Raw genomic sequence first — 24924 nt, 5'->3', positions numbered from 1 at the left:
TTGAAATCATTTTTAATGAGAGAAAATTGTAATAAAACATATTTAATATTGTGCTGCGAATTACAACTTCATGGCATAAATATCCGCTTTAGTGTGTATCTAAATTAACGATTAAAATGGAAAGTAATCTACAACTCCTAAATCAACACTCGGACAGAACTGAGATATAATTCTATTATGCAAACTTTAAAAATTAACCTACTCGGAAGTGACAGAAAATGATTATATGATCATTAGGCTATTATGAAATAATATAGGGTTTGGAATATATTAGCTAACATCCGCTTCAAATGCGTGTTTACTTCTTCACAAGATTGTGTTCCTCTCTATATTCATTTGGTTTTTAATCTCACACGCGCGTAATTGAAAACTTATTGATCTATAAACGAGCTTTAAAAATCAAATGTTTTCTAGGATTAAGATCCGCGAGTGTGTGTGAAGTCGCACATGAAATCAAATGAGTAGAAGTGTAAACACACCGTGGCTGCGGATGGCAAGTTTTAAATAATTTTATACAGTCCTCCTTTCCTGACATTTTTTAACATGTGGTGCGTAAATATGAGAATGGCTGAGTGTGAAAGTGGATGAGTCCCTGGAGAGCGCGCATGGAGACGCGCCGCTCCAAAAATCAAAGTGGGGCAAGAAGACGCGGTGCGCCACAGCTGGCAGATCGTCTTATGTCGACGGGGAGGGGCGGTTCGTTTACCTGACACCCCTCTCATCGAGCTCGAACCCTCCCCCTTCTCTTGCGCTTCTATCCCGCATCGCAGCCCACGTTGCGCGCAGTCCGTGCGCTCCCAACTTCAGCGGTACGCGCAGGGACATCTCCATCTCCATCAGCGAGCAGAGCTGCGGACGCGTGCCGGCTTTGGATCTCTCAACGCGGGGACGAAGTTAAACGAGCTTCTCAACTTTTGGATGGAAAACGAGCGCTTTCTCGGAGATTGCTAACTCTTCTAAGGTATCGTCGTATTCTTTCCTTTCTCGGATGTCTCTGAGCATCTGCTCCGAACGCAAAGCTGCTGTATATTTAACGACCAGTCAGATCTGTTTGCTGTCCTGTCTTGTCGATAGATAAACAATTGACAACGAGGGGGGGAAATCGTTCGTGCATGCGTTCAGTTGCAACTGATTTTCTTCTATTCGTCTTTTATATATCCAGGTATTTTATGCACTGGATATTGGTTGTAAATCTCTAAATGCAGATTTTTATTTTTTTATTTTTTTAAGTGGCAAAAGTTCATATTAGATAGTGACCTGACAAATGCGATTATTTATAACCATGCATGTTCAGGATATAAAAGTACAAACCTATTGCATTTAAGTAGAAAAAAAATAATAATCCAATTTTATGGAGTCAAGAGGCAGACATGCTCCTAAATAAGATGAAATGACTAATATGACTAAATGATTCTAAATAAACCTGACTGTCAGCCTGCAGTGAATCACACCACACTGTTTTCTTTTTCTGCTGTGATGTAAAAGTTTACGTCTCAGTTTTAATAGGAGGATGTAATGCTCAGGACCCCATGCAACTGAGTGTGACATTTGCGCTTGTAAACATGAGAAAGGTTCATAAGCATTTACGTGCAAGAAAAAAAAAAAGGCTACAGATCTGACTTTAGGGAGTTAAGATGCAGACACACATGAAAAATAATATTTAGGGAAATGCACGTTAGTCAGAATATCTATTCTTTTTGCACTCATTTAAATTTCTTTAAATCAGACTGTCAGTACATTTGCTTTAGGGAGAGTACTACTAATCAGTGTGTGTTCAGCAGCTCAGCATTTACAAATAATCATTCCCAGCTGAGATAAATACACTTCCACATTTTTGATCGGAAATGCATGCATTTAGGCTCTGAACAAAACTCTGAACAAATAATAAAAAAACATATATATATATATATATATATGCACCTCTGCGCTTTTAATTCATATCTACCGCTCTAAATTGGCAATTATATGGGGTGTGATAGAATAAATTATATTACAAAGTGGTTCATTAAATGTTACATTTAGATTTATGTACATTACTGTTATGGTTATGAGTAGCGACCGTACATTACTATTATTATGTTTCACTTTGTTACGCTGATGAAGAGCAGAGAACAGTTGTAGGAAGTGCATGATGTTCATCACTCGTGGGCAAGATGCTGTCCACAAATGATATTTGTGAAAATGTAATGAATTAATCGGTGATAATTTTGATCGTATGGAATTCAGTCGAGGACTGAGGAATATTATTTCTGAATGTGGTTGACACCCTTTTTGCAATCTCATTTGCAGTGCACAGTATATCTGATTCCTCATTAACAGGTCAATGTGGTAAAAACGAGGTTATTCTTCTTGAGATTACTAGTTATCGGGGGTAGAATTAGTGCGGTTGATCTGGTCAGTGTTTCTCAGAATAGAGCTTGTGAACAGAGCTCTTCCTGCCAGCGTCAGGTTTGCTTCTTGTAAGTGCTGTTTGACATCAAAGTCACTACTTTTATGCAAGTTTTCTACACTTGTTTCATTCTGACATCTTCTCCACGGTGTTGTGTTAATGTACAGTCTGCTGATGTGAAACCGTGTGGGTCCCCTTGATCTCGACTTGAAAGTTGTTAACCATTTTTTTTTTGTATTGGCATCACCTAACCCCATTTCCACGGCTGGTTGTTGTTGTTCAGATACTCACCCTGATATGATAACCGAGCCTGAATCATCATCTGCGATGATATCGCTGTCCCAAATCTCAGCACAGTGGCATAGTCTGGCACGCTCAGATGGACCATGAATAACGAAGACGCTATGGCATACAGACGTGTGTTAAGACTATAGGCGAATATACGTCTGCTATGATCAATGCTGTCAGTTAGGCCCTAAATGCGTAGCACATCCTCGAGCAGCAAATAACAACAGGAAGTCAGAGTAGCTTCTGAGAGAGAAGGTGATACTGTTTAGCTCTTTGTACTGCAAGTGGCCTTCAATTTGGGGGTCAGAAAGGTCAAACTGCTCTCCAAACCCTTAATAATGCAACTTCTCGCCTCTTAAAATCAAGAAAGACGAAGTTGCATCTTTGTCAGGGAGAAATATCATCCCTGGTCGCCCTCCCGACCCTTTGAGACCAATTATCCGACGCGGTGCATCGCTTATTTCCAGCGTGCACCTGAGAGTATAATCAAGGCAACTCGTCCTTGATGAATTATTTCCACTCCGTCTCGCATGATTTGTCCTGTTGTAAGTGACAGCAATCGAGGTGCATGAAAGGAAGATGAAGAACTTCTTGGTTGGTCTGTGTCTGATTCATGTAAAGCGGAGTCAAGAGTGATTTCTGGGGTAAAACCATTAATCGTCTTTACCACGGCGGTAATGAACGCTAGGCTGAAATAACAGCTCAGCAAAGAGAAGAATTATACTTGTGGTTAGAGCACGGTAAATACCTGTTTAGCTGCCAGAGTATGCATGTATTAGACTGTCGCCAGCAAATAAGAGGTCTGTCTCGTTTTTTAATATGTGGCTGCTTGGAGATTCCACCCTGTTTGGAAAGAGCTGTTATGATTTCTGATAGTTAGGAAAGGTAACAATGAATCAGAGACTTTTGATGACAAGCTCAAACCAGTTTGGGAAAAAAAAAAGAAGAAAGGAAAATCAAGGATTGTTTGTGCATACTTGGGCTCTGAGTCAAGCATGTAAAACGGCAGACGATCACATGCAACTCGAGAATAATTTAGCAACGTTTTCCAACTTTTTTCCCGAGACGATTTGCATATATCAGCAGCGATTTGACGCTCGTGTTAAAATCCGCATCTCATCTCGCGTTTGATTCCTCAAGCGCTATCTCTCTCTCCTTTTTTAATATTTTTACGCGTTTGCCTGCTTTTATCTGGTTTTGAGAATCGGCGCCGGATCTTTTCAGAGGACAAAGCGTCATGACGATTTGGTCATGCTTAGGCTAAATGACATTTGTGTAAAATCAGAAGAGCAATATAATCATTTTCCACAGCACCATCACTAATACAATTTGAAGTACGCACTCAAACCTTTTAAAATTTCACATACCCTAAATTTAGACTCTCCATATGTTTTGATCTCACATTATTGTCTCCTATTTCTATGCTTGTCGTTATCCGATCTGTGTAGGTTTTCTCGAATCCTTTGTTCTGGTAAGGCGACACAAAGAAAGCAGTATGTATCAGAGGAATGCACATACTGCAAAAGATCAGGGTTTTAATACCCACCCACATACTTGCAACAAACAATTAAAGAAGATACTCTCTTTTACAGTGCAAAAGCACACACATGCACTTGTAGAGATTTGGAGGGACGCAGATTAACGCCATACAAATCTTTGCCTTTGCAGTGTAGTCAACTGAAAAGAAGCAAGAGCTTTCATTTGTTGCTTTTGATTTCTTGTGCGCACACACACATATATAACAGAGAAGGAAGAAGTATATTGATAAAACTGCAAATCCTTCCTATTGTCAGCAGGCCTCAGGATGCTGTTCACAGGATAGTTCAAGTTTGAATTTTATACTTCCATATGCTTTTATGCATAACTTAAAAGGTACATTTTCTCAGTGTATATGCATGTGCGTGCTCCCTGTATGATTTGAACCCGTTGACCTTAGACTTGGTGCCGTGCATTTTTCAAAATAAAGGTTCTGGCAAGGTGTTTTTGTGCAATGGAATTTTCAAGAGTACATGCTTCACTGCGGAAAAAAAGACAAGCATACTCGCTATCATACTTGATTGCATTTCCTGTATTCATTTTGCGGGAATATCTTTAGAACTGTGTGTTAAATGTTGCAAGTGAGAGTACTGCACTCATTTTGAAAGCATAATAAAATGAGCCAAAATGTGGCGACGCGTAAAACTTTGTGAATGACGGGCGTTGCAATTCTGCTAAAACTTCTGCGGGCACAGCATCTGCGTGGGCCCACGCGTTGCATCTCAGCAAAGCTCGGACAAAAAGAGCTTCACAGCGGTTTTCTCTCCCTGTCGCTTTAACTCTATTAATTGTTGATGCGTCGCAATCCACGAGGCAGAAATTAGAGGGCTAATTATTCGATCATGTGATGCTGCCCCACTGCAGTGACAGAAAAGTAATTTCCCGGGCCTTGAAACTGATCTCGCTTGATCGTTAGATGACGGATTTGTTTTATAATTCGATAAAAGAGGGGAATAAACAAGCCGATAAAGAGCCTCTTTCGTGCGCTCGGAGGGAGTAATTGTTTTTAAATAATTAATACAGATTCCTGAGGGAGATACAAAGAGCAGGATCTTTTTGTTGTCGTGCGCTTGTGTGCAGCCGGACTTCAGCTCTCGCAGGCTTTCACTGATTTAAAAGCCTCGCACACTTTATTTGGCAGGTGTTCAGATGCGAGCAAGCCACAGGGGGACTTTTACAGTGCACACTAGAGGTTCAACTACACAGTGTGCACTAGACAGAAATGACTGTTCACTGTGCTGCATCGCTTTATGTCACTGCATGCATTAAATAATTAGCCAGCACATATAAAGTGATGGAGTTTGACTCCCCTCACGCACATAAGTCTATTACTGCAGGTTATTTTTATTATTTAATACACTTACAAGTCATGTGAGTCATGCACAGTCAACTGCAAACTACTGTATTAATGTGCTCGAGTAACACAGCTCCTCTATTCTGTCTAAAAATATGCCAGCCACCAATATTTAGAGACTGTAATGAGTTCCACGTTTTCGTGTTTCCAGGAAATGTTTGTTTTGAATGCCTCTAATGGAGATTTGTATACTGCCCATTTGCCTCCGCATTGATTCAGTGTCTCTGTTCGGTATGTGGTGGGCACTGATGACTCTACCCCATGCTGTTTGTGTTATCAAACTGCCGAGATGCTCTTGGCTCTGATTTATAACACTACCTCAAATAATCTTGTTAATGCACATTTAACATTGCGGAAGTGGCAAGCACATAGACTAAACAACACCTACGCGTGCGAGCAGTCAGAATAGCACTGGTGAATTGTGCCGAGTGATAAACTGCCTCCAGTGCAGCTAAGAAGAGGAAGACTGTACTGTCTTCTTGTCATAGGGGTTTCTAACTTTGGATGTACACTTACACATATTGTGTCACTATTCCGGGGGAAACCGGATGATCTCGAAAAAAGGCTAAATAAGCAATGCAACATCCTAGGATGCTGTAAAATAGAAAAAAAAGGTGTTAAAGACCTCTTTGTTTTAAGTGTTAGAAGTGTTGAAGAAATGATTAACAATTTTTTTGATTCACTTTTTTTAATGTTACATTTTTTTATTTTAAGAATTATGAATTAATTAAAAAAATGTTTTGTTAATGTTTCTTTTTTTTGCTGAAAAACCCTGTTAAGTTATTTGATTACAATTTTACAAAAATATTTCATGTCAATATAAATTGACATCAAATTCTCAGACATTCTAGGATAAATGGAATAAGGCTAAATAAACATGCAAATGTAAATTAAATTTATAAATCTAAGTTTTTGCAAGACATTTTATTTATGTTTTTTTTTTTTGCATTTTCTTTTTTCATTAATAAAAAAAATCTAATGTAGTCAAAATTAAAATGGGATTTTGTTAAATGCATCATTTTCGGTCTTCCTTATTTCCCCCCCCAAAAAAATCTGTGATTTAATTATGACTAAATATTTAATCTGACATCAGTATAAAGAGACATCAGTCTCTCAAGTTTGGATACCCCAAAATTCTTAGATAATCTATTTTATTTATATTAGTATGGCTAAATAAAATGGTCACCAATAAAAGTGTCAGAGGAGGCAGTACAGTACATATTAACAGTGTTGTTTGTGTATTGCTTTTGTTCTGTATTATACATTTGTGTATTTATTATTATTTTTTGAAGCACTAGCATATTCGCATTCATTATTGTTTTCTCTGAGCGTGCTACAAATATTGGCATTTTCAACTCTTCAACTGTGTTTACTCTTCTTTAAATGGGCGAGAGCTGAATTATAACCACAGTTGATCAAATCATTTCTGCTCTGTGAATCTGCATGCCCTTCTGTATGTCAGAGTTAGTGTTGTTGGGCGGTGTGTGTGTGTGTGTGTGTGTGTGCCAGGGCTCTTGGCAGTGTCTGCACCTGTTGGCAGCATCAGGACCCTCCTGGCAAGGCCGGCAGAAATTGTGTGATGCTCTTGTACGAGTGCAGAGGAGACTGCAGCCACAGCACGTCAACATGGCGGCCACGCTCCGCTTACCACTGCTCCCGGCCCGCGTTTCCATTTTACTGTGGAAATAAGAGTGGACCGATGCAACTACACAATCCGTTTATGATTTTGAAATTTAGAGCCAATGATGGATTTTAGGAGCAAAAACGCACCAGATAAAACTGTGCTTTGTCATATTATTTACTAAGATTGATGAGTCTTAGCTACATATTTTGACATGTTGCACTGAAACACTGATGGGTCTTGTTTAAAAGAGCCATTGTTTTTGATATAAAGTTGGCTATATTAGTTTTGGCCTAATCTAGAGCGTCGCTGTCGCTGCTGCGCCACCCAATGTGTTGCACATGGACTAGCATCTCAAGACAGCAAAAACAAGCTCAGTGCAAATTCACATCAGTGCCGGAAACGTGTTTTGCATTTTACGAATGGCATATCGCATATGTTGCATTCATACCTGACATAAAAAAACAACAACAAGGAAACAAAAACAATCATTTACCTGTGTCGAATCGATGAGCGTATTTCACGACCCCTTATAATGCATCCACCTTTTTTGGTAATGGCTCTTCTCTCACATTTCCTGTTTTTAACAGCAGTGATACTTAGTGTTCTAGTTCAGCACCTCTGCTGACTTCATCTAGCTTTATCACCTTCAGTTTCATGTCTATGCATGTTACACACTCCTGCTTTTAAAAACACATTTAACTCTTTTCACTATAATTAATGATTGGGCCATTAGTCATTATAATTGTTGATTCTGACATGGGCATGTGCTTGGTTACCTTTAAAATTCATCTTCTTTTTTAGAATAAATAAACAATATATTTCATTTTCACTTGACATTATAATAACATACAGTAGCAGAAACAAAGCATCCTGGTTCTTAGACTTTTGAGTCAAAAAATGTATGTGTGTGTGTGTGTGTGTGTGTGTATGTGTATATTACCGGTATACTATTATTTATTTACATATACATAATGATACATTCAGTATATTCAAAACAATGTTGAAATCGTAAACAGAGTATGTTAGTGAATTCAGATTTTGAAAGTCGTTTTAACCAGTCAGGATGTGGTGTTACTTCCAAACTACCATGAGTGATTAAATTTGACCCCTGCACATATATCTGCATAACTGTTGTCTTTATGTCATTGTGTTTTTATTTATAATATACATTCCAGAGTAGATAACGTGTAACGCTGGTGTAATAATTTGATTATTTTAGTGTATTTGGCATCTTTTTAAAATCAAATAAAGTTTGGAATGATTTCATTCCTGTTTTGATGTCAAAATAATTAAGAGTTTAAGTAATCTATGCATGTATGTCTTTGTTTTATTTATACTATTTTATAAAATACACGTTTTTACTTTTCACTGCATTTTCTCATAAGTAATCACATTGTAAAAATTGTGTGCGTTAATTTATTCTTCTATCATATTTGCATAAATTAGATCTCTCTCTGTGTGTGTGTGTGTGTGTGTGTTGGTCGTTTGCTGTCACCTGCACATATGTGTGTGTGTGTGTGTGTGTGTGTGTGTCATGCACCAGCATCACTGACAGATGGCGTGTCCTTTTGCTATAAGAAATATTGTACACTTGAGGCTCTTTTTCAACTTTTTAAAACAGAACCGCGCCAAAACCCCCACTATAATATCACCACACTCGTTCGTACGATCATTCGCGTTTGCTTGCTTCCCCTGGTTATGCTGATCAACTCATTATTAACATCTCAACACACACCATCGGGATCAAAATGCACGCGCTCACGAATAAAGATGGTTTATTTTGTAAAAAAAAAAAAAAAAAAAAAAAAAAAATATTGTTCTGTTCGGTGCATATGCGTCCTTGTATGTGTGTGTACAGGATGTGTGTGTAGATTCAGTAATAAATGCAGAACCGCCTCACTCTAATCAAGCTGATTAAAAATTCCTGCGCGCGAGCAGGCGGAAATCCACCACCACCATCATCATCATCCTCCTCGTTCTCCGGCACTTTTACTTTATTTTCGCGTCCATCCTTCTCCAGGACAGCGACAGACGCGAGAGGATCAGAATTCCGCGTCAATCGCGTCGTTTACGAGGTTTAGAGATGAGGAGAAGCGGCAGGCAGCGCGGAGAGGGAGGGATGAGCCGATGCAACTCATAATTTAATGGGGACAGAGAGAGAGAGAGACGGAGAGAGAGAGAGAGAGAGAGAGGCAGAAGGGAAACAGAAAGAAAAGGACCGAGCGCGAATGTTACAAATGTAACAAGCGGAAGATACAATGTAGCGCTGACGTGCGTCAGGAATGTTCGGATGCTTTGACGTTTCATTCGACGTTCGAAAGTGTCTCGCGCACTTTTAAAGCTGCTTCGGATCCGCGGATCGGCTCGAGATGAGACGGCAGGTCGCCGGGGCTTCGTGCTGTTGTTTGGCCAGATGAGAGGCGATTCACGAGCGCTTCTGCTCCTATAGACTCGTGTTGTTCAAGCTCAATGGGATGTGTGGGGAACGCTGGGGGTTACTTTTATTTTTAAGCGTTATTCTGCGCACAGAACGGACGGTGGATGTGATCATAAACTCTATTGAACTCTAGACTCGCCGGGGATCGTTGCATTTCGGCTTGATTGCATCCGACTACAGTCTTTAGCTCTCATCACATTTTAAACTACTTTACGCTTCGTATGTGTGGTTCTACGTGTATTATGCGCCGTAATTCATGGCTTAGCGTTTGATATTAGGTTTTTGGTGTAGACGATCTGGAAGTTTTCTATGTCTCAGAATAGAATAGCTGACATAAAACAGATTTTCGAGTGAAGTTTGTGCTCCTCCTGCCAAAACTTGTTCATCCACAGCTCCTTTATATGTTCTTGTTAAAGTGGTGAGTTCAAGCTTGTTATTTTTCTTATTTCTTTGTTTTACTGAATGATTTAAATTATTTGTAAATGTTTTCATATATATATATATATATATATATATATATATATATATATATATATATATATATATATATATATATATAAAATTTATAAATTTTTACCACTATACTTTTATTCTTGTATATTTTTTATTAAAAATAAATATTTTTCTGTATGCACACTAAACATTTTTAACAATTGATTTCTATGATATGGATCTAAAATGTAACGTATCTAGTTATATATGTGTTATATGCCTGAATCAACTTGCTTTAGGTTACAGCAATGAATTTTAAGGGTCTGGGGAAGTTGGAATATATATGTTTTTAAGATAACACTTTTTACTATAAGTTTGTTCCCATTCATATAGAAGTATTATTTGAGTTCCTTTTTTTCTATATCTATATCCTCTATACCTGTTTTATTGGTTTTTAAATGATCGTGTCACATACAGTAAGTTCATCGACGTGGAATTCATTGTTGCATGTCTGATGTCTTGTTTGGCCTGTTTGATGAAATCTAACCCCGTCTGTCATGGTGTCTGGAGCAATGTTCCTTTATCGCTGCGAATGCAATGTTGAGACAAGGTGCACGTCCCTTTTCCAGTAATCTTAGATAATCCAACGCCTTTCTTTTGTTTTGGCATTCTAGGGAAACTTTTTTTGGGTGTCATTCAATACAAACAGTTTGACTGTGTTTTACACGAATGTCTCAACCTAAATTCATGGTCTTTTTTAGTTTTGTACAAAGAGATCTGATCCACTAAATATTTCACTTCCTGTCTCTCTCGTAAGGAAAGGTTCGTTGTACGGTGCGCTGATCACTGAAGTGGACTCCTGAACATTAATGCGACTGTACAAAAACTAGCTTGTTTGCTCTCCACATGGGACTCTGCAGTGGGTTAGATGTGCATAATACATGCTTTTAGAAATGGGAATGTGATCATTGCATGAAACATTGTAAATGCCATGTAACATTAGGCTTGATTTGACATTTCAGTCTACATGGAAGGGACAGAGTTTATGTTGCAATTTCATTGTCTTTTAGGTTCAGTAATCTTTATAATAGGGAGGAAAAAGTTTATGATGTTTATTTCATGGCACTTGATCATCCATCCGCCCTGACGCCGCTGCTTTTCCTGTTATTTTTCCCTTCAGGTGACAGTGAGCAGTGGTGCTGAGAACCATGGAGCATCTCAGCGAAACATGCCAGGGGATGGAGAACTGTGAGATGGTCAACAACCTGAATGACACCAAGGCCCCTCCGGCTAAAATGGCCCGCCTGGAACAGAACGGAAGCCCGCTGGGCAGGTCTCGTCTAGGTAGCACTGGAGCCAAACTCTCCGGAGTGCACTTCAAACCCCCTGGACATCATCTGAAGGCCTGCCACAAGAGGGGTGAGTTTGCCTTTTCTTACTACTTCTTACCACTTCAAAAATAAAGGTTCCAAAAGGGGTTTTAACTGTGATGCAACAGAAGAACCTTTATTTCTTCCCCAGAGAACCTTTCAGTGAACGGTTCTTAATAGAACCATTTTTAAAGTGTGAAGAAGATTTATAATATCTGAAGAACCTGTTTTCACTTTAAACAACTTTTGGTGCATTTGAAAGTTTCCATGGATGCTCTTCATGGCTCTTCACGGAACCATCAGTGCTAGTAAAAAACCTTACAAAAGTGAACTTCCTAAAATCCCACCATTCCACAGAAGGTATTTTATAGTGGAAAAGGTTCATTGAAAGGTTCTTTGTGGAAGCAAAAATGTTTTACTGCATCACTAGAAAAAACCCTATGGAATCTTTATTTCTAAGAGTATGTGTCCTAACTAGGATGCAATTGATTTTAGTGAGAAGCAATTGGTCTGTCCATTCAAATTCAGACCAAGGATATTTCACAATGGGGGCGGCTACCAGATATTTAATCACTCAGAAACCCAAGTGACCGACAAAATGTTCCATTTTATTTTGTGGCCATGGACGGTTAGGACCCTTTTAATCTGCATCTGGTTAAATTATGATGTAAACATGCAAAGTAGTTTACTCATTTTATGTATTTGTTGCATAACTATGCCACCAGCAGGATTTCTAAGAGTGCGTGTAATAGTTATTGTAAGCACATTTGTGTTGTTTTAATAAAAAAACAGTTAGTGTAGTAGTTTATCTGCTGCTTTGAGATGACACAAACTTTTCAAATCAAAATTCTTAGGAAATGGACCCTGATTATTTTATTGGTTGCTGATTTTACATTTTAGAGCACTGCTATTTATTTTAGCATATTTTTCCTGTGGAATTATTTGAAGAAAAAGATCACTAATAAGAAAAACGTTTTAGTTGCAACAGCTAGCGTCAGTTGTTCATGTTCCCCGACCACATTAATAGCTCTCTGGGTTACCGTTATTATTATTTAAGGGAAAAAGTGAACTTTTGCTGAGTGCTTGCTGAACTTTGGAAGCTACTGTATTCATTGTTTCAGCTGAATAATATTTACCATGGGCTTTTCTCAGCTCTCTGGAAACAAAGCGTGTATTGATCCTGAAATGAACCGACACAGCAGTCTTTATTGTTAGATCTTTATCTATTAAAAATGGAAAAGCTTCGATTCAGCACATTCCCTGGCATCTGCTTATGATTACCCTATTTATTGATTGTTTTCCAGAAAACAGTTGCATTCTTAGGAAACTGCGACCGCGTGGAGCAGAAATATGATTTATTACGATTGCCCCGGATAGATGGCGTTGATATTACCCCCAGCCTCTATTAAACCCTGTAAAAATAAAGATCCTGGGTCCAAGTGATCATGAAGTTCCTGAAATTTCCTCATCGCAGTGTTGCAGCTGGCTGGTATTATGTGATATTTGCACAGTAAACCCGAACACATGACAGCTTTGGATGGAGATTCTTCGTTTTTTTTCTTTTCTTTTTTTTTTCTGATAGCGGCATGCTGTTTACACAGACTCGTAAACCTCAAGGCTATACGGTGCATTGGGAGCCACTGCACAGCATCATGGGAAGGGTACCGGGATCTGCCTGAAGAAGTATTCTAATGTGATTTGAGCACCTTAACAATAAATAAAGCGCTAAAGCCGCGATGAGCTCTAACCTTTTAGTGTGCTAACACATTTAAATAGCAGAGCTGTTTCGTTGACGCCGTCTTCGCTTGTTCTGCGTTCTGATCTAATTATGCATGTTACAATGCTGCTTTATTGCAGCACCATTACAGTGGATGATAACCAATTGATAACAGCCTTGCATGGAAAAAAAATATTTCAGCTGATTGGCAAAAAAAAAAAAAAACTAATTTGATTAATAAAAACTTTTTTTTAAAGATATACAATGAAATACTTTTTTTAAAGAAATAACAATGACAATGTTTTTTCAGAGGATCAACTATAATGCAGTTTTCAAAATAAATCAAATGTCAAGTTTTGGTTTCATTGACAAAATGTAGCATTTAAAATGTATAATATATATATGAAAAATATGCTAAAAAAATTCAATGTCAAAGCACTCATAAAGTCCTTATTAGTACTTGTATATTTCTTTGATACTGTTGTTTTGTAATTTTTTTAATGTTTATTTTTACCTTTATTCAGCAAGGATGCCTTAAATTACAGTTAATAAATGTATAATGTTACAAAGGATTCTATTTCAATTAAATTCTATTTAGAAATTACAGAAGCATCTATGAAAATAACTCAAAATCTGCAAATGAGTGAAAAATATTTTAAATGCTCCATTTCATATTTTAATGAATAATTAAGCTTTTCACAAAATCTGTCATCTTCTGTCACTGTTTCGATTGTAGAACTGGCTCAAGTTTGCATTTTCATAATTCTAACCTTGAAAACAGGATTAGGCATATACAATAATATCACACGTGAAAATCGGCTGATAATGGAACCAATAGATGTAAATGATCTGAATGAACACAGGAATCATGTTTTTGCAGTGGCTTTTCTTCTGAATAAAGGCACAAAACAAGACTTCTTCACCCTACAAATGCGTGTCAAAAGCAAAAATGCTACAAAATGCATAATTTTGTAAGAATAATATGATGTGATGGAGAAAAACAGGCACTATTTTTGGAATCAGTGTGGTGGTGTTATTGGAGGTTGCATGCAAAGGCAAATGTCATTATTAACCCTATTGCCATATATGCTTAGGATTCAGGGGTTTTCAAAATTGTCAGCCACATAGCAATAAGCTATCATTAAAAACAACTTAATTCTTTTTTTAAAGTATTAGTTGCATTTGCATGAATATGCAACAAAAATAACACTGTTCTTTAAAGTGTGTGGCATTTTAGCATCTCTCTGTTGTGTTGCATGCTCTCTATGCAGCGGTGTGAAGCCTGCTGTCTTGTTTCTGCTAGGTAACATGCTGCCAGTGTTTTGTGTGGTGGAGCACTACGAGAGCCCCATCGAGTTTGACAGCAAAGAGGAACATGCTGAGTTCGTTCTGGTCAGGAAGGACATGCTCTTCAACCAGCTAATCGAGATGGCCCTGCTCTCCCTGGGCTACTCACACAGTTCGGCTGCACAGGCTAAAGGTACGGCGCGTTTTTATCATCCTAAGCAAGGCATACAGACACATTGTGCACGGCAATACCTATTCATCCAGAATGTGTGTGTTTTTAGTTTTTTTTTTTTTGCCGTCAGATCAGAATCATGAGTCATAAAATGCCGGGCAGATGCTCTGATATTTTTGGAGGCTAAACAGAGATATTTTTGGAGTGATTTGTTGGCTGTGTTCTGGTAGTGCATGCATGCTTCTGCTCGGGCTGACCTGATGCCGAGGTCAGGGGGGTTGTGGGTAGAGGCAGGAACACACAGGTGCACCTCCTGCTCCCTGTAATCACACTTCTCTCAATGGGAACGAGTGTGGAGGTGGGCCTGCGGTTTCTAATTGCTCGCTTTATGGAGTTGGGGGCTATTTTAAGAGCCGTAGCCTTCAGCCTGTAATTTATTGCAGGCTGTCCATCATAATTTATTTTTTCTTTGGATCTTCTGGATTCTTATTTTTTCTGTTACCCATTTAGTGCCAGTTGACAGACAACATATGGTGGAGCAATATTTTTTTTTTTTAAGAATGCTGTTTTGCAACCCTGTATAGAAAAAAAAAATGGTATAACCATAAAAATAAACTTAAGGACCATGACTGTGTTTTAAAACCTTCTGGGCAGCATACACACTTAATACAAATATAGTTAGTATCCAGAAAAGACTTGTTTGGCAATGTAATGTGTGATTAAATAAATATGATATTCATAAATCAGTACTGCAGAAATGTTGAGAAATGAATGCCGTTATTTAGCAAGGATGCATTAAGTTGATGAAAAGTGACAGTAAAGACATGTATAATGTTACAAAAGATTACTAGTTCCAAAAAAAAATGCTGTTCTTTTAAACTTCCTAGTCATCAGTCTTGACAAAAAGTATCAGTTTCAACGACAATAGGAAGCAGGACAACACTGAATATGATATAAAATATTTATTGAGCTGCATATGGGCATATAAGAATGATTTCTGAAAGATCATGTGACTCTAAAGACTGGAGTAATGATGCAAAAAAATTCAGTATTGTGTCACAGAATTTTTTTTATTTATTAAAATAATATTTCACAATATTTCAGATTTTACTGTAATTTTGATTAAATAAATGCAGTCTTGGTAAGCTTAAGAAACCTATTTCTAAAGCATTAAAACACTTACCAGTATTTAAAAAATAAAAGTATTAGTTAAAATTGTCAGTCTTAATTATATTTTGGCCTTAAGTGTATTTATAACCAACATTTCTCTCATTTCGCTTGGATACTCTTTTTAATGAACCCTGTCGCAATGCATTATGAGACTGCGTTGTCCAAAAAACATGCATGTGTTGCTGCCTGCTATAAATGTAGGCAGTTCACTAGATTTTGAGTGAAATCACTGTGATGGTTAAACCATGCTATTCTTTGAAGTATGCTACTATACAAATGAATATTTAGAAGCATGGTGCAAGAATATGGTTATCAAATAGTGCTTATAAAAGTATGGTTGCTGGCTTTTTTGTGAAGAGCTAATAGAAATGTGCAGTCCTTCATGACCGTGTGCTCTCGTATGTGTGTCTGTCTGTGGTAAATGGTGTCGTCTCACCGCAGGTCTGATTCAGGTGGGCAAGTGGAACCCCGTGCCTCTTTCCTACGTGACGGATGCACCCGACGCCACAGTAGCGGACATGTTACAGGATGTGTACCATGTGGTCACGCTGAAAATCCAGCTACACAGGTCAGTGTTTCCCATGTACTGTACCCACAGTGCCGCCACATACAGTACTGTTTTTCCCACAAGCCACTGGTGTGGGCACACACAGACACACCTCTTCCTTTTTCTGTAGACATCCATGTACATCTGTCTGTCTGTGTCTCTGTGTTGTCTCCAGAGGCTGTGTGGCTGTCTCACACTTTAAGGTGTGCCGGATCCAGTCTCTCCTTTTCTTTGTGTGTGTGTGTGTGTGTGCAAACATGGATGTTAATTGCACATTACAGCAGTACTACCACTCATCCAATCACTCCAGTGTTTTGAAGAACTATGAAACCATCAATATTTAATTATTAACCCGGGAAGCCTTTTTTAGAACAAAATTTAAGACTTAGACTGTCATTTTTACTTGCAGCGTCAGCTTTTGACCAAAAATAAAGCATTCATTTACATTGAAGTATGAATCATACAATACAAATAAGTGATTTAGCTATTTTTGTTTTGCACATATTTCTATTCATATTTTTAGTTCATGTTTCATTTTTAAAATTAATGTATGTACACGCACATCCAAAACAATAATAATGATTATACTGTATCTATATTGTGATAAGTTGAGTTTGGTGTTCCTTCATTGTTACCAAACAGGTTTCCCTATCTGCCATTGGCCATTTGAACATCTCTGAATGGTGTTTTTTTTTTTTGCATGGAGTGTTGCGATATTTTCTTGGCAGCTTGCCATTTATTGCATCCTATTGAACAAGCGTTCATTAATGAAACCCTGAATGCAGCTGTGTTTTCTCCGTTGATTCGTTGGTGGGTTTTTTTCCCCGACACATGCATAAATGTTCTAAATACTGTATTTTTTCTTCTTTTAAAATAAATTCTTTAGATGATAGTGGATGCTGGTCCTTTTTAATGCATCTAGCATCGAAATCTAGATGGAAACACCTTAAATTGTTTTAGCAAGCACATCAAGGCAGGAAGGTAGAAGTAACGTGAAATAATAGTCGCCACATGCAGCTGATGTATAATTCATGCATCAATACAGCAGATGTGTTGTATAAAGTAATTAACTAATCAGAACAATCAGGAGAGAGAGAGAGAGAGAGGAGAGACTCCAGATGCATCTGCTTCATGCGCCAAATGAAATCTGTCTGTCTTAGAGGGACGCTTGCAGCAGCAAACCAAAGCCCAGTGCTCACCGTCCTCTCTCTCTCTCCCCCTCTATATCTCTTTTGTTTCCCTTTTTCATCTGTCTCTTGTTCTATCCCTCCCTGCAGTTGTCCTAAACTGGAAGACCTTCCTCCAGAGCAGTGGACCCACTCTACAGTAAGAAATGCGCTCAAGGAGTTACTCAAAGACATGAACCAGAGCTCTCTGGCAAAAGAATGTCCCTTATCACAGGTGCTGGAGCCTTCCACGTCTAGTTGCCAAGATTGCAAGTGTCCCTTTTTCAAATGCCCAGAGTTTGACAGAGTGGAAATGGACAGAATTGCCATAGAAATCCAAATCAATAGCCATTGTCATCCCTGTAGATTAATGCACTTTATTCTGATGCTGTTGCAGCAGTGCTAGCCGCTGTGAATGTGAGTATTGTTGGGTAAACAATGGGCGAACCACAATGATCTTGATAATGCATTACAAGCTGTGAACTGTTATGGGTGAATCTCACGAAACCTGTCAACATGTCGTGCTTTAACCTTAGAATCTGCGGAAAGAATTATAGTTGCTTATGCAAAAATAATTGTTTTTACTATATATTTATGTCGGTAAGAGCTCATGTTCTTATTACCATAATGAAAAAAATAAATGTTATTTTTTATATATATATATATATATATATATATATATATATATATATATATATATATATATATATATATATATATATATATATATATATATTTATATTTATTTTTAATACATTTTTAAATGTATTTATACATCATGCTAGTGTTTAATACTTAAGATTTTAAAAATAATAAAACATCCAGACTGTTACAGTGAAGGGGAATATTTTTTTTGGGGGGGCAGCTTAATTGTAGTTTAAATAATGCAAGCATTTAGTTTTGTGAATTTAATATTAAAATAATATATTGATACAGCATGAAAGTGTTGTTTTGGAGTCACTATCATGTTTTTATTTTATTTTATTGAATTATGTTGATTTTAAAAAGTGCAATAAAAGTGCGATGTCATGAGAATTGGAGGGGGGAAATCCGCTAAAACCAACAAACCAAAAAAATATTGGTCCTTAAAATAGGCTTAATTTTGAATGTGAATTAACTTTTGATTTTAAAACTAAAAGATTATTTTTAAATAAAGTATTTAAAAAGCATGATAGTACTCGTTTTGCCATGTTTTTTATTTTTTTTTTATTTATGCTGATATAAAAAGTTTTATATATATATATAAAAAAACTGTATTACTGTAATAAAAATCTCACCAGAATTACCTTTGAGAATAATCAGGAAGAAAGTGAATTACGAAACATCCTGATTATTACATCAATGAGAATTTGAGGGATAAAAATCTGCTTAATAGTATTGAAAATAATGCATAACATTTTTTAATTGTCCTACAATTGAATTTCTTTTGATGATTTATCCCATTCGATTTTGCAGTGAAATGTGATCTGGGCATGCTTCCATGAGATTCACCCTTAAAACCACAATGTATTTTAAGGATAGGCGAGTGTTTCAGCTTGTGTGTTGGCGCAGTCGCAGTCTATTTGGTCTCAGGGAAGCCCGTTCTTTACCTGCAGGTGTGTGTGTGTGTGTGTGTGGTGATGTAAAGAGTCCCAGGGTGCTGTTCAGGCAGCGCAGGGGCTGGGCCGCTCCACATCTCTCTAATCACTCTGTTTACAGTCCATATGTGAGCTATTCCCACCGAGCGGCGGCCCAGTACTTACACTGAATTAGAGTCCGCTCACAGCTCTCTTGCTGTAGGCTGGGCGGCCCGCACGCGTGTGCTGCAATCTTCGGGGGAGGGGGGAGTTTTCTGCTTTTGTTGTTTCTGATTTCTCTCGCTGGCGTGAACGAGGAGTGTCTTTGACTAATTTTAGTCATTACTTCTCAGTTAGAACAGGATGCCTTGTCTATTTTAGGATTGTCTTTGATGGGTAACCTAGTAGAGGTGACCTTTTTGTTTAGGTGAATAGTCTTGCTGTTGAACAGGAAGAGTTGGAGAGATCAGGCAGATTTAAGAACGAACGCCAGCTATTATAGGATTAGCGACGTCTTCATACTCCGAACCGTAATCCCTGCTCTTGAAAAGGCTAATGAATGGAGAACCGGAAGAAGAATTAGACCAGAATGGATGGAGATTGTGAGAGCTACGTTGCATGTTTAAGTTTATATGCTAACTGGAGCCGTTCTTATTACTGTAGTTGGTGAACTTTGTGTATGAGTAGTTGGCTAGTCATTCTTAAAGGAAGCCTTGTGTAATTATGATGATTAGATGGACTGTCTTACACCAACCAGACATTATTCTTAGTAAAACCACCAAGTGAGACAGACTTCAACTGAATTAGGGGTCTTAATATGTTGTTCAAAGTTGAAGTAGCTTTTATTTGACTCATTATGCAAGAAGCTGACACAATGTCCAAATGGCCAAAAAAAAAAAAAAACGAAATGCACGGATGTTATGAATGCATGCATGTGCTTTCCCATGACTATACATTTTCTAGATATTATTGTGTCATTACTGACAAAAAAGAGTGAGCTCTGGAAAGGCACTATTCAAGTTAAACCTTTTAATTTTAAATTTGTTATGATATTTTGCAGTACTCATAATATATATGCTAATATTACATGACACGGATAATATAATTATATAAGGCAAGGCAAGTTTATTTATATAGCACATTTCGTACACAATGGTAATTCAAAGGGCTTAACATAAAATAAAGTAAAATAGTCATAAAACAAAAATAAAAAAAGCAATTTTAAAGCTTTTTAAAATATCATAATATTATCATTTTTATATCTGATATTGATAAATACATTAGCATTTTGGTGTGTATGTATATATATATATATATATATATATATATATATAATAAAAATAGTGAAATAATAAAACGTTTTATAAATAAACCAGTTGACCTCAATAATTGACCAGCTGACCCATTCCTAGTTCTTGGGTATTGTTTTCAGCAGAATATCTTTTCCCTGTTGTCAGTTTTTTTTTTTTGCATTTCTAGAGAAAGGAGAAAAGTAAATTGCTTGTTCAGGTTTGTGTGGGTCCCCTCCCGCTCATCAGCCGTCTTTCAGCACACGTATGTTTCCCTGTGATCAAACTTAACCCCTGTGTCCCCTCAGACGACCGCAACAATAGAGCTCCCCGCTCACCCTGTGGCCCTGAAAGAGCAGCTGTGTAGTTGCATAGCAGCAAATAGCCGTCAAATGCCATCTTTGCTCGGGTTTGACATGGGCTTTCCCCCCTTCCTCATGCAATGGACGAAAAAGAAGCTGTAATTAAGACATTTTTAAATAAAAAAAACTGAAAAGGAGGGGGAATGAACCCACCTCTCTTCAACGAAATGCGAACAGTCTCTCCGCAGGGAGACTAAAAGATGGCACGCAAGAAGGAAGTACAGACAGTGCGCGCCTGGCTAGATATGGAGCGTTTTCATGAGACTCTCCCGTGACGGAAAGCCAAATAGATGGTTCAGGTCGATAACAGCGTGACAGACTTCCTGGGCGCACCGATAAGCCTCACGATGGTTATCTTTTAAAGAGGCTTGTCCCATTACCTGTTGATGGCTCCTGGCGTTCGGAACGCTGAGGTGTTTATCCGCGTGGTGGATGGGTCTCAGGAGTTTGAGACGAGCGATTAACGAATTGAGCTTTTCACAACATCTGTGTCAACTGTACCCAATATGAGCGTCTGACTCACATCAGATCTCAAACAGATCTTTGATGACTCATGAAATCTTGGTCATCTCATTTCTCTTCTGTTGTTAGTTGACGGTTTTGTTTGTAAGCTCCCTTGCATCCTGCCCGTTGTTTGAGATCAGCTATAAAAGAAGCCGTGACATTTTAAAACGCCAGTTGGCCTTCAGATGTGCGGCTTGAACCTGGCCTCCTATCAGCATGGCGCTGTGGTTTCATATTCCGCCCTTGCTTTTGGAAAGTGTCTTCTGCTCGGCTTCGATGCCGTTGTACACTTTTCATTTCTCCGGCAGCACAAGCTTTGGCAGTAAAGGTTAATAGTCCTTCTCAAGCGTACACAGAGATGTGTATTTCGGTGAGTGGTTAACCCTTGTCTGGCTGGTCCTGCTGAACTGTGCACCTGTTGGAAAAGGTTCCAAAAGAATTGTTCTGCCTGATGCTGTTGGAGGACCTTTTAAAATATCCATGTAGTAACTTTGTTCTCCAAAAGCATTATATGAAACTTAAAATGGCTCAGTTTTCATCAAGTTGTGTACCATAGAAGAAAATTCGGTGATTTTAGAACAATTTAGAAGTCCATATGATGTCATAGAAGAGCATTTTTAAATTCCTTATGATGTCGTAGGAGAACTTTTTCAATCTCCATGTGAACTGTTTAATTTTCCATATTATGCAATAAGCAAATGTTCCATATGATGTCATAGAAGAGCATTTTTAGACGTATTTCTGTATGATGCCATATAGAACATTATGCTCCATATCATGGAATAACTATTTAAAATTACATTCCAAACAATGTCATAGGAGAACAATTTAACATTTAAACTCTGTATGAAATCACAGACGAACTATTTAAATTCAGTGTCAGTAAGAACATTTACATGGTAAGAGTAAGTTCCATATGATGTCATAGAAGAGTCTTTTTTTTCCATATGAAATCATAGAACAATTTCCATATTATTCCGTAAGAACATTTTTACTGTAGAAAAAGCCTTTGTAAATTTCATGTGATTTCACAGGAGAACTTTAAACTCCATAAGATATAACTGAACTATTTAAATTTTCATATATTTTTTGTGATTCATATGATGTCATAGAAGAGCCTTTTAAAATTATGTTTGATGTCATAGGAGAACTCTTTTTTTTTAACTCTTTATGTATGGGAGAACAGAAGTTTAAATTTCCATGTTATGCAATAAGCAAATGCTTTCATATGATGTCATAGAAAAGGTATTTTAAATGTGTTATTATTTCATAGGATACTTTTTTTAAATACCATACTTCAAATCATTGATGATAAATGAATATCATATTCTACATGTTATAGAAGAGCCTTTTTATAGTCCATACATATAGTGTCACAAGAGAACGTTTTAAACTACATATAATAAAGAAGTCCATTTCATAGAGAACATATATGACTTTGAAGAAAGTAAAAAACCTATAATCTGACATCAAAAAGAAATCTCCAAAGAAGCTCATAGTCATATCAAAAACCCTTCAGAGGGAAAATTAAGAGATGAGGAGCCTTCATTCTGAGAGTGCATCTCTAGGTCTTCAAGATGCATCGGAGCATTTGGAAACAGGAATGCTGAAGTTATCCATAAACTCAAACTCTATTGTAAGGCGCAAAGCCCCCCTCCTCCCCACCTCCGAGTCCCCAAGTGCTCATGTTATAAATATGATAAAGCTGCCGTACCTGTAATTTAAAAACAGATGGTTTCATCTTTTGAATATTTATAACAATCAAAACAATTTCTGCGTTATGTAGCCCAGGGCTATTTAGGTGTTAAGTGTTAGGTTTAATGAAAAAGAATCTCAGCTTCTTTTTTTCTTTTTTTTTTTTTTGGAGTGGAATGTATTAAAATAGAAGAAGAAAAAAAGCAGAGGAGATGAGTAGGAAGCTTGCTGTTAGGGCAGCGAGGAGACGTGAACTCATTGTGTGGTCTCAACATGCAACTCCGGCTGTGAAAACAGATTGCCAATATGAGTTGCATTCATATAGGGCAGAAATCCCCAAAGCATCATCTGCTTTGCTGTCTGCCTCACAGTGCCTCCTGGATGCATCCGCTTTCATACTCTGTGGCATTTGTTAAAGGGACATGTCTTTTTTAAAGTTGATATTACTGCAGAAAAGAATGTGCATGAAAATTGTTTTGGATCAAGATATGACACTGATACATATAATGCTGAGTTGTGCGTAGTACAGGATTTCTTCACTGTTACTTTACTGTGAGTAAACATACATTTAAAAAAAGCGCATACAATTTTGTCTTGCAGAGTATGATTTCTTCGATTGTTAACAGCACTTACTATGCAAATGTGTCTGCGGCGAAGTGTCAAGAATTCGGACGCTGGTATAAACATTTCAAGAAGACAAAAGACATGATAGGTAAGCAGAATACTAAATGCTCTATCTATCTATCTATCTATCTATCTATCTATCTATCTATCTATCTGTCTGTCTGTCTGTCTGTCTGTCTATCTATCTATCCATCTGTAGCTCCCTGTCTGTCTATGTCTTTGTCTACCTATTTTTGCTTCACTGACTGTTAATTTGACTATTTATCTCTCTGTTGATCGATCTGTCTGTCCATTCTATTTCTCTGTATCTATTGACATTTTGTTTGCCTGTCTAACTCTCTTTATATGTCTGAGTATATCCTCTTTACTGTCTATCTAGTCTTTTCAGTGTCTTCTTATTTTTAAAGTGCCTCATCTGTTTATTCTTTAGATTGAGTTAAATTGCAAATCTAACAAAACCTGTCAAATATAGATCTACTGTATGTTTAAGACAAATAGCCTTTTTGACTTGATTGCGTCTTTGCCATGCGAGTAATAATCAACAGCACTGTGATTTTGAGCTTTTCTAGTGTTCAGACACGCACCTGTCAGTCAATCAGGTTGTTATACTGCAGCTCTTGACATCTGCCTCTTGTTTCCTGTTCACACGTTCACTTTTACCCCAACTAACACTCTCTCTTTCTCTCTCCACACCTGTGAATGCGTGTGTTGCGTGTTTGTGTGTTGGTCTGCGCAGTCGTGCGCCAGCCCTCCCAGCTGGAGGGCTACCTGGGGACGTGTGTCCTCCATGACAGTCCACGTGCCACCACGTTAGGTAGGTCACGTGACGCACCGCAACCCTCCCCACCTTGTTATTCACGAGCGAATGTGCTCACATTCTGATGCCAGCGACTGTGTTAAAAACTCATGGCAGGCCGAGAGCCGCATGAGTGAGATGATTAGCGTCAGATGATGCAGTCTGCCACGATAAAAACATACACACAATGCACAAAACCAACAAACAATTCGGTCTTTTGTTATAACACTAAACGTCTGCCAAGTCAAGTCAAATTGTTTGTATAGCACTTTTTACAATACACATTGTTCAAAGCAGCTTTTACAGAAAATCACATGAATGTTTAGAATATCTAAATGGCTTCATGCTTTATAGTCGCTTTAGCAGATTTGAGCGGGGCGATAACATAGTTTACATTTTGGAATGATATAAGCAGCTGAGACTTATTTTGACATACATCTGCTACTTTGATAACTTTATGTATTTACATATATATAGGCAATAATATAGTTAATTTTGTGATTATATAAACAATCATACAGCCGAAATTTAGTACATATGCAAGCTTTTATATAACGCTGTGTGATGAACAAGCTTTTGTTATATAGTGATAGAACTCTTTAAGTGTCT

The 24924-nt window shown here is 37.6% G+C and overlaps 1 protein-coding gene across 6 annotated transcripts in view; it reads left to right on the top strand.

Moving 5' to 3' along the window:
- Nucleotides 1–735: 735 nt before the first annotated feature.
- Nucleotides 736–24924, top strand: part of LOC127974770 (DNA-binding protein SATB1) — a 55475-nt gene continuing 31286 nt past the window's right edge. The window contains exons 1-7 of one of the 6 annotated variants that reach the window (XM_052578268.1): nt 736–961; nt 11241–11479; nt 14451–14627; nt 16218–16344; nt 17601–17649; nt 23496–23607; nt 24256–24333. In XM_052578268.1, coding sequence (XP_052434228.1) covers nt 11269–11479; nt 14451–14627; nt 16218–16344; nt 17601–17649; nt 23496–23607; nt 24256–24333 — 754 coding nt within the window. In that variant the 5' untranslated portion in view covers nt 736–961; nt 11241–11268. Of the gene's footprint in view, nt 962–9149; nt 10047–11240; nt 11480–14450; nt 14628–16217; nt 16345–17600; nt 17725–23495; nt 23608–24255; nt 24334–24924 lie in introns of those variants that run through there. The other 5 variants (XM_052578266.1, XM_052578270.1, XM_052578267.1 and 2 more) reach the window with 5 other exon arrangements.

Source organism: Carassius gibelio, chromosome B16 (genome assembly GCF_023724105.1).
Source record: "Carassius gibelio isolate Cgi1373 ecotype wild population from Czech Republic chromosome B16, carGib1.2-hapl.c, whole genome shotgun sequence".
In the NCBI taxonomy this organism is placed as follows: Eukaryota; Metazoa; Chordata; class Actinopteri; order Cypriniformes; family Cyprinidae; genus Carassius; species Carassius gibelio.
This window is presented reverse-complemented; position numbering and strand designations above follow the sequence as displayed.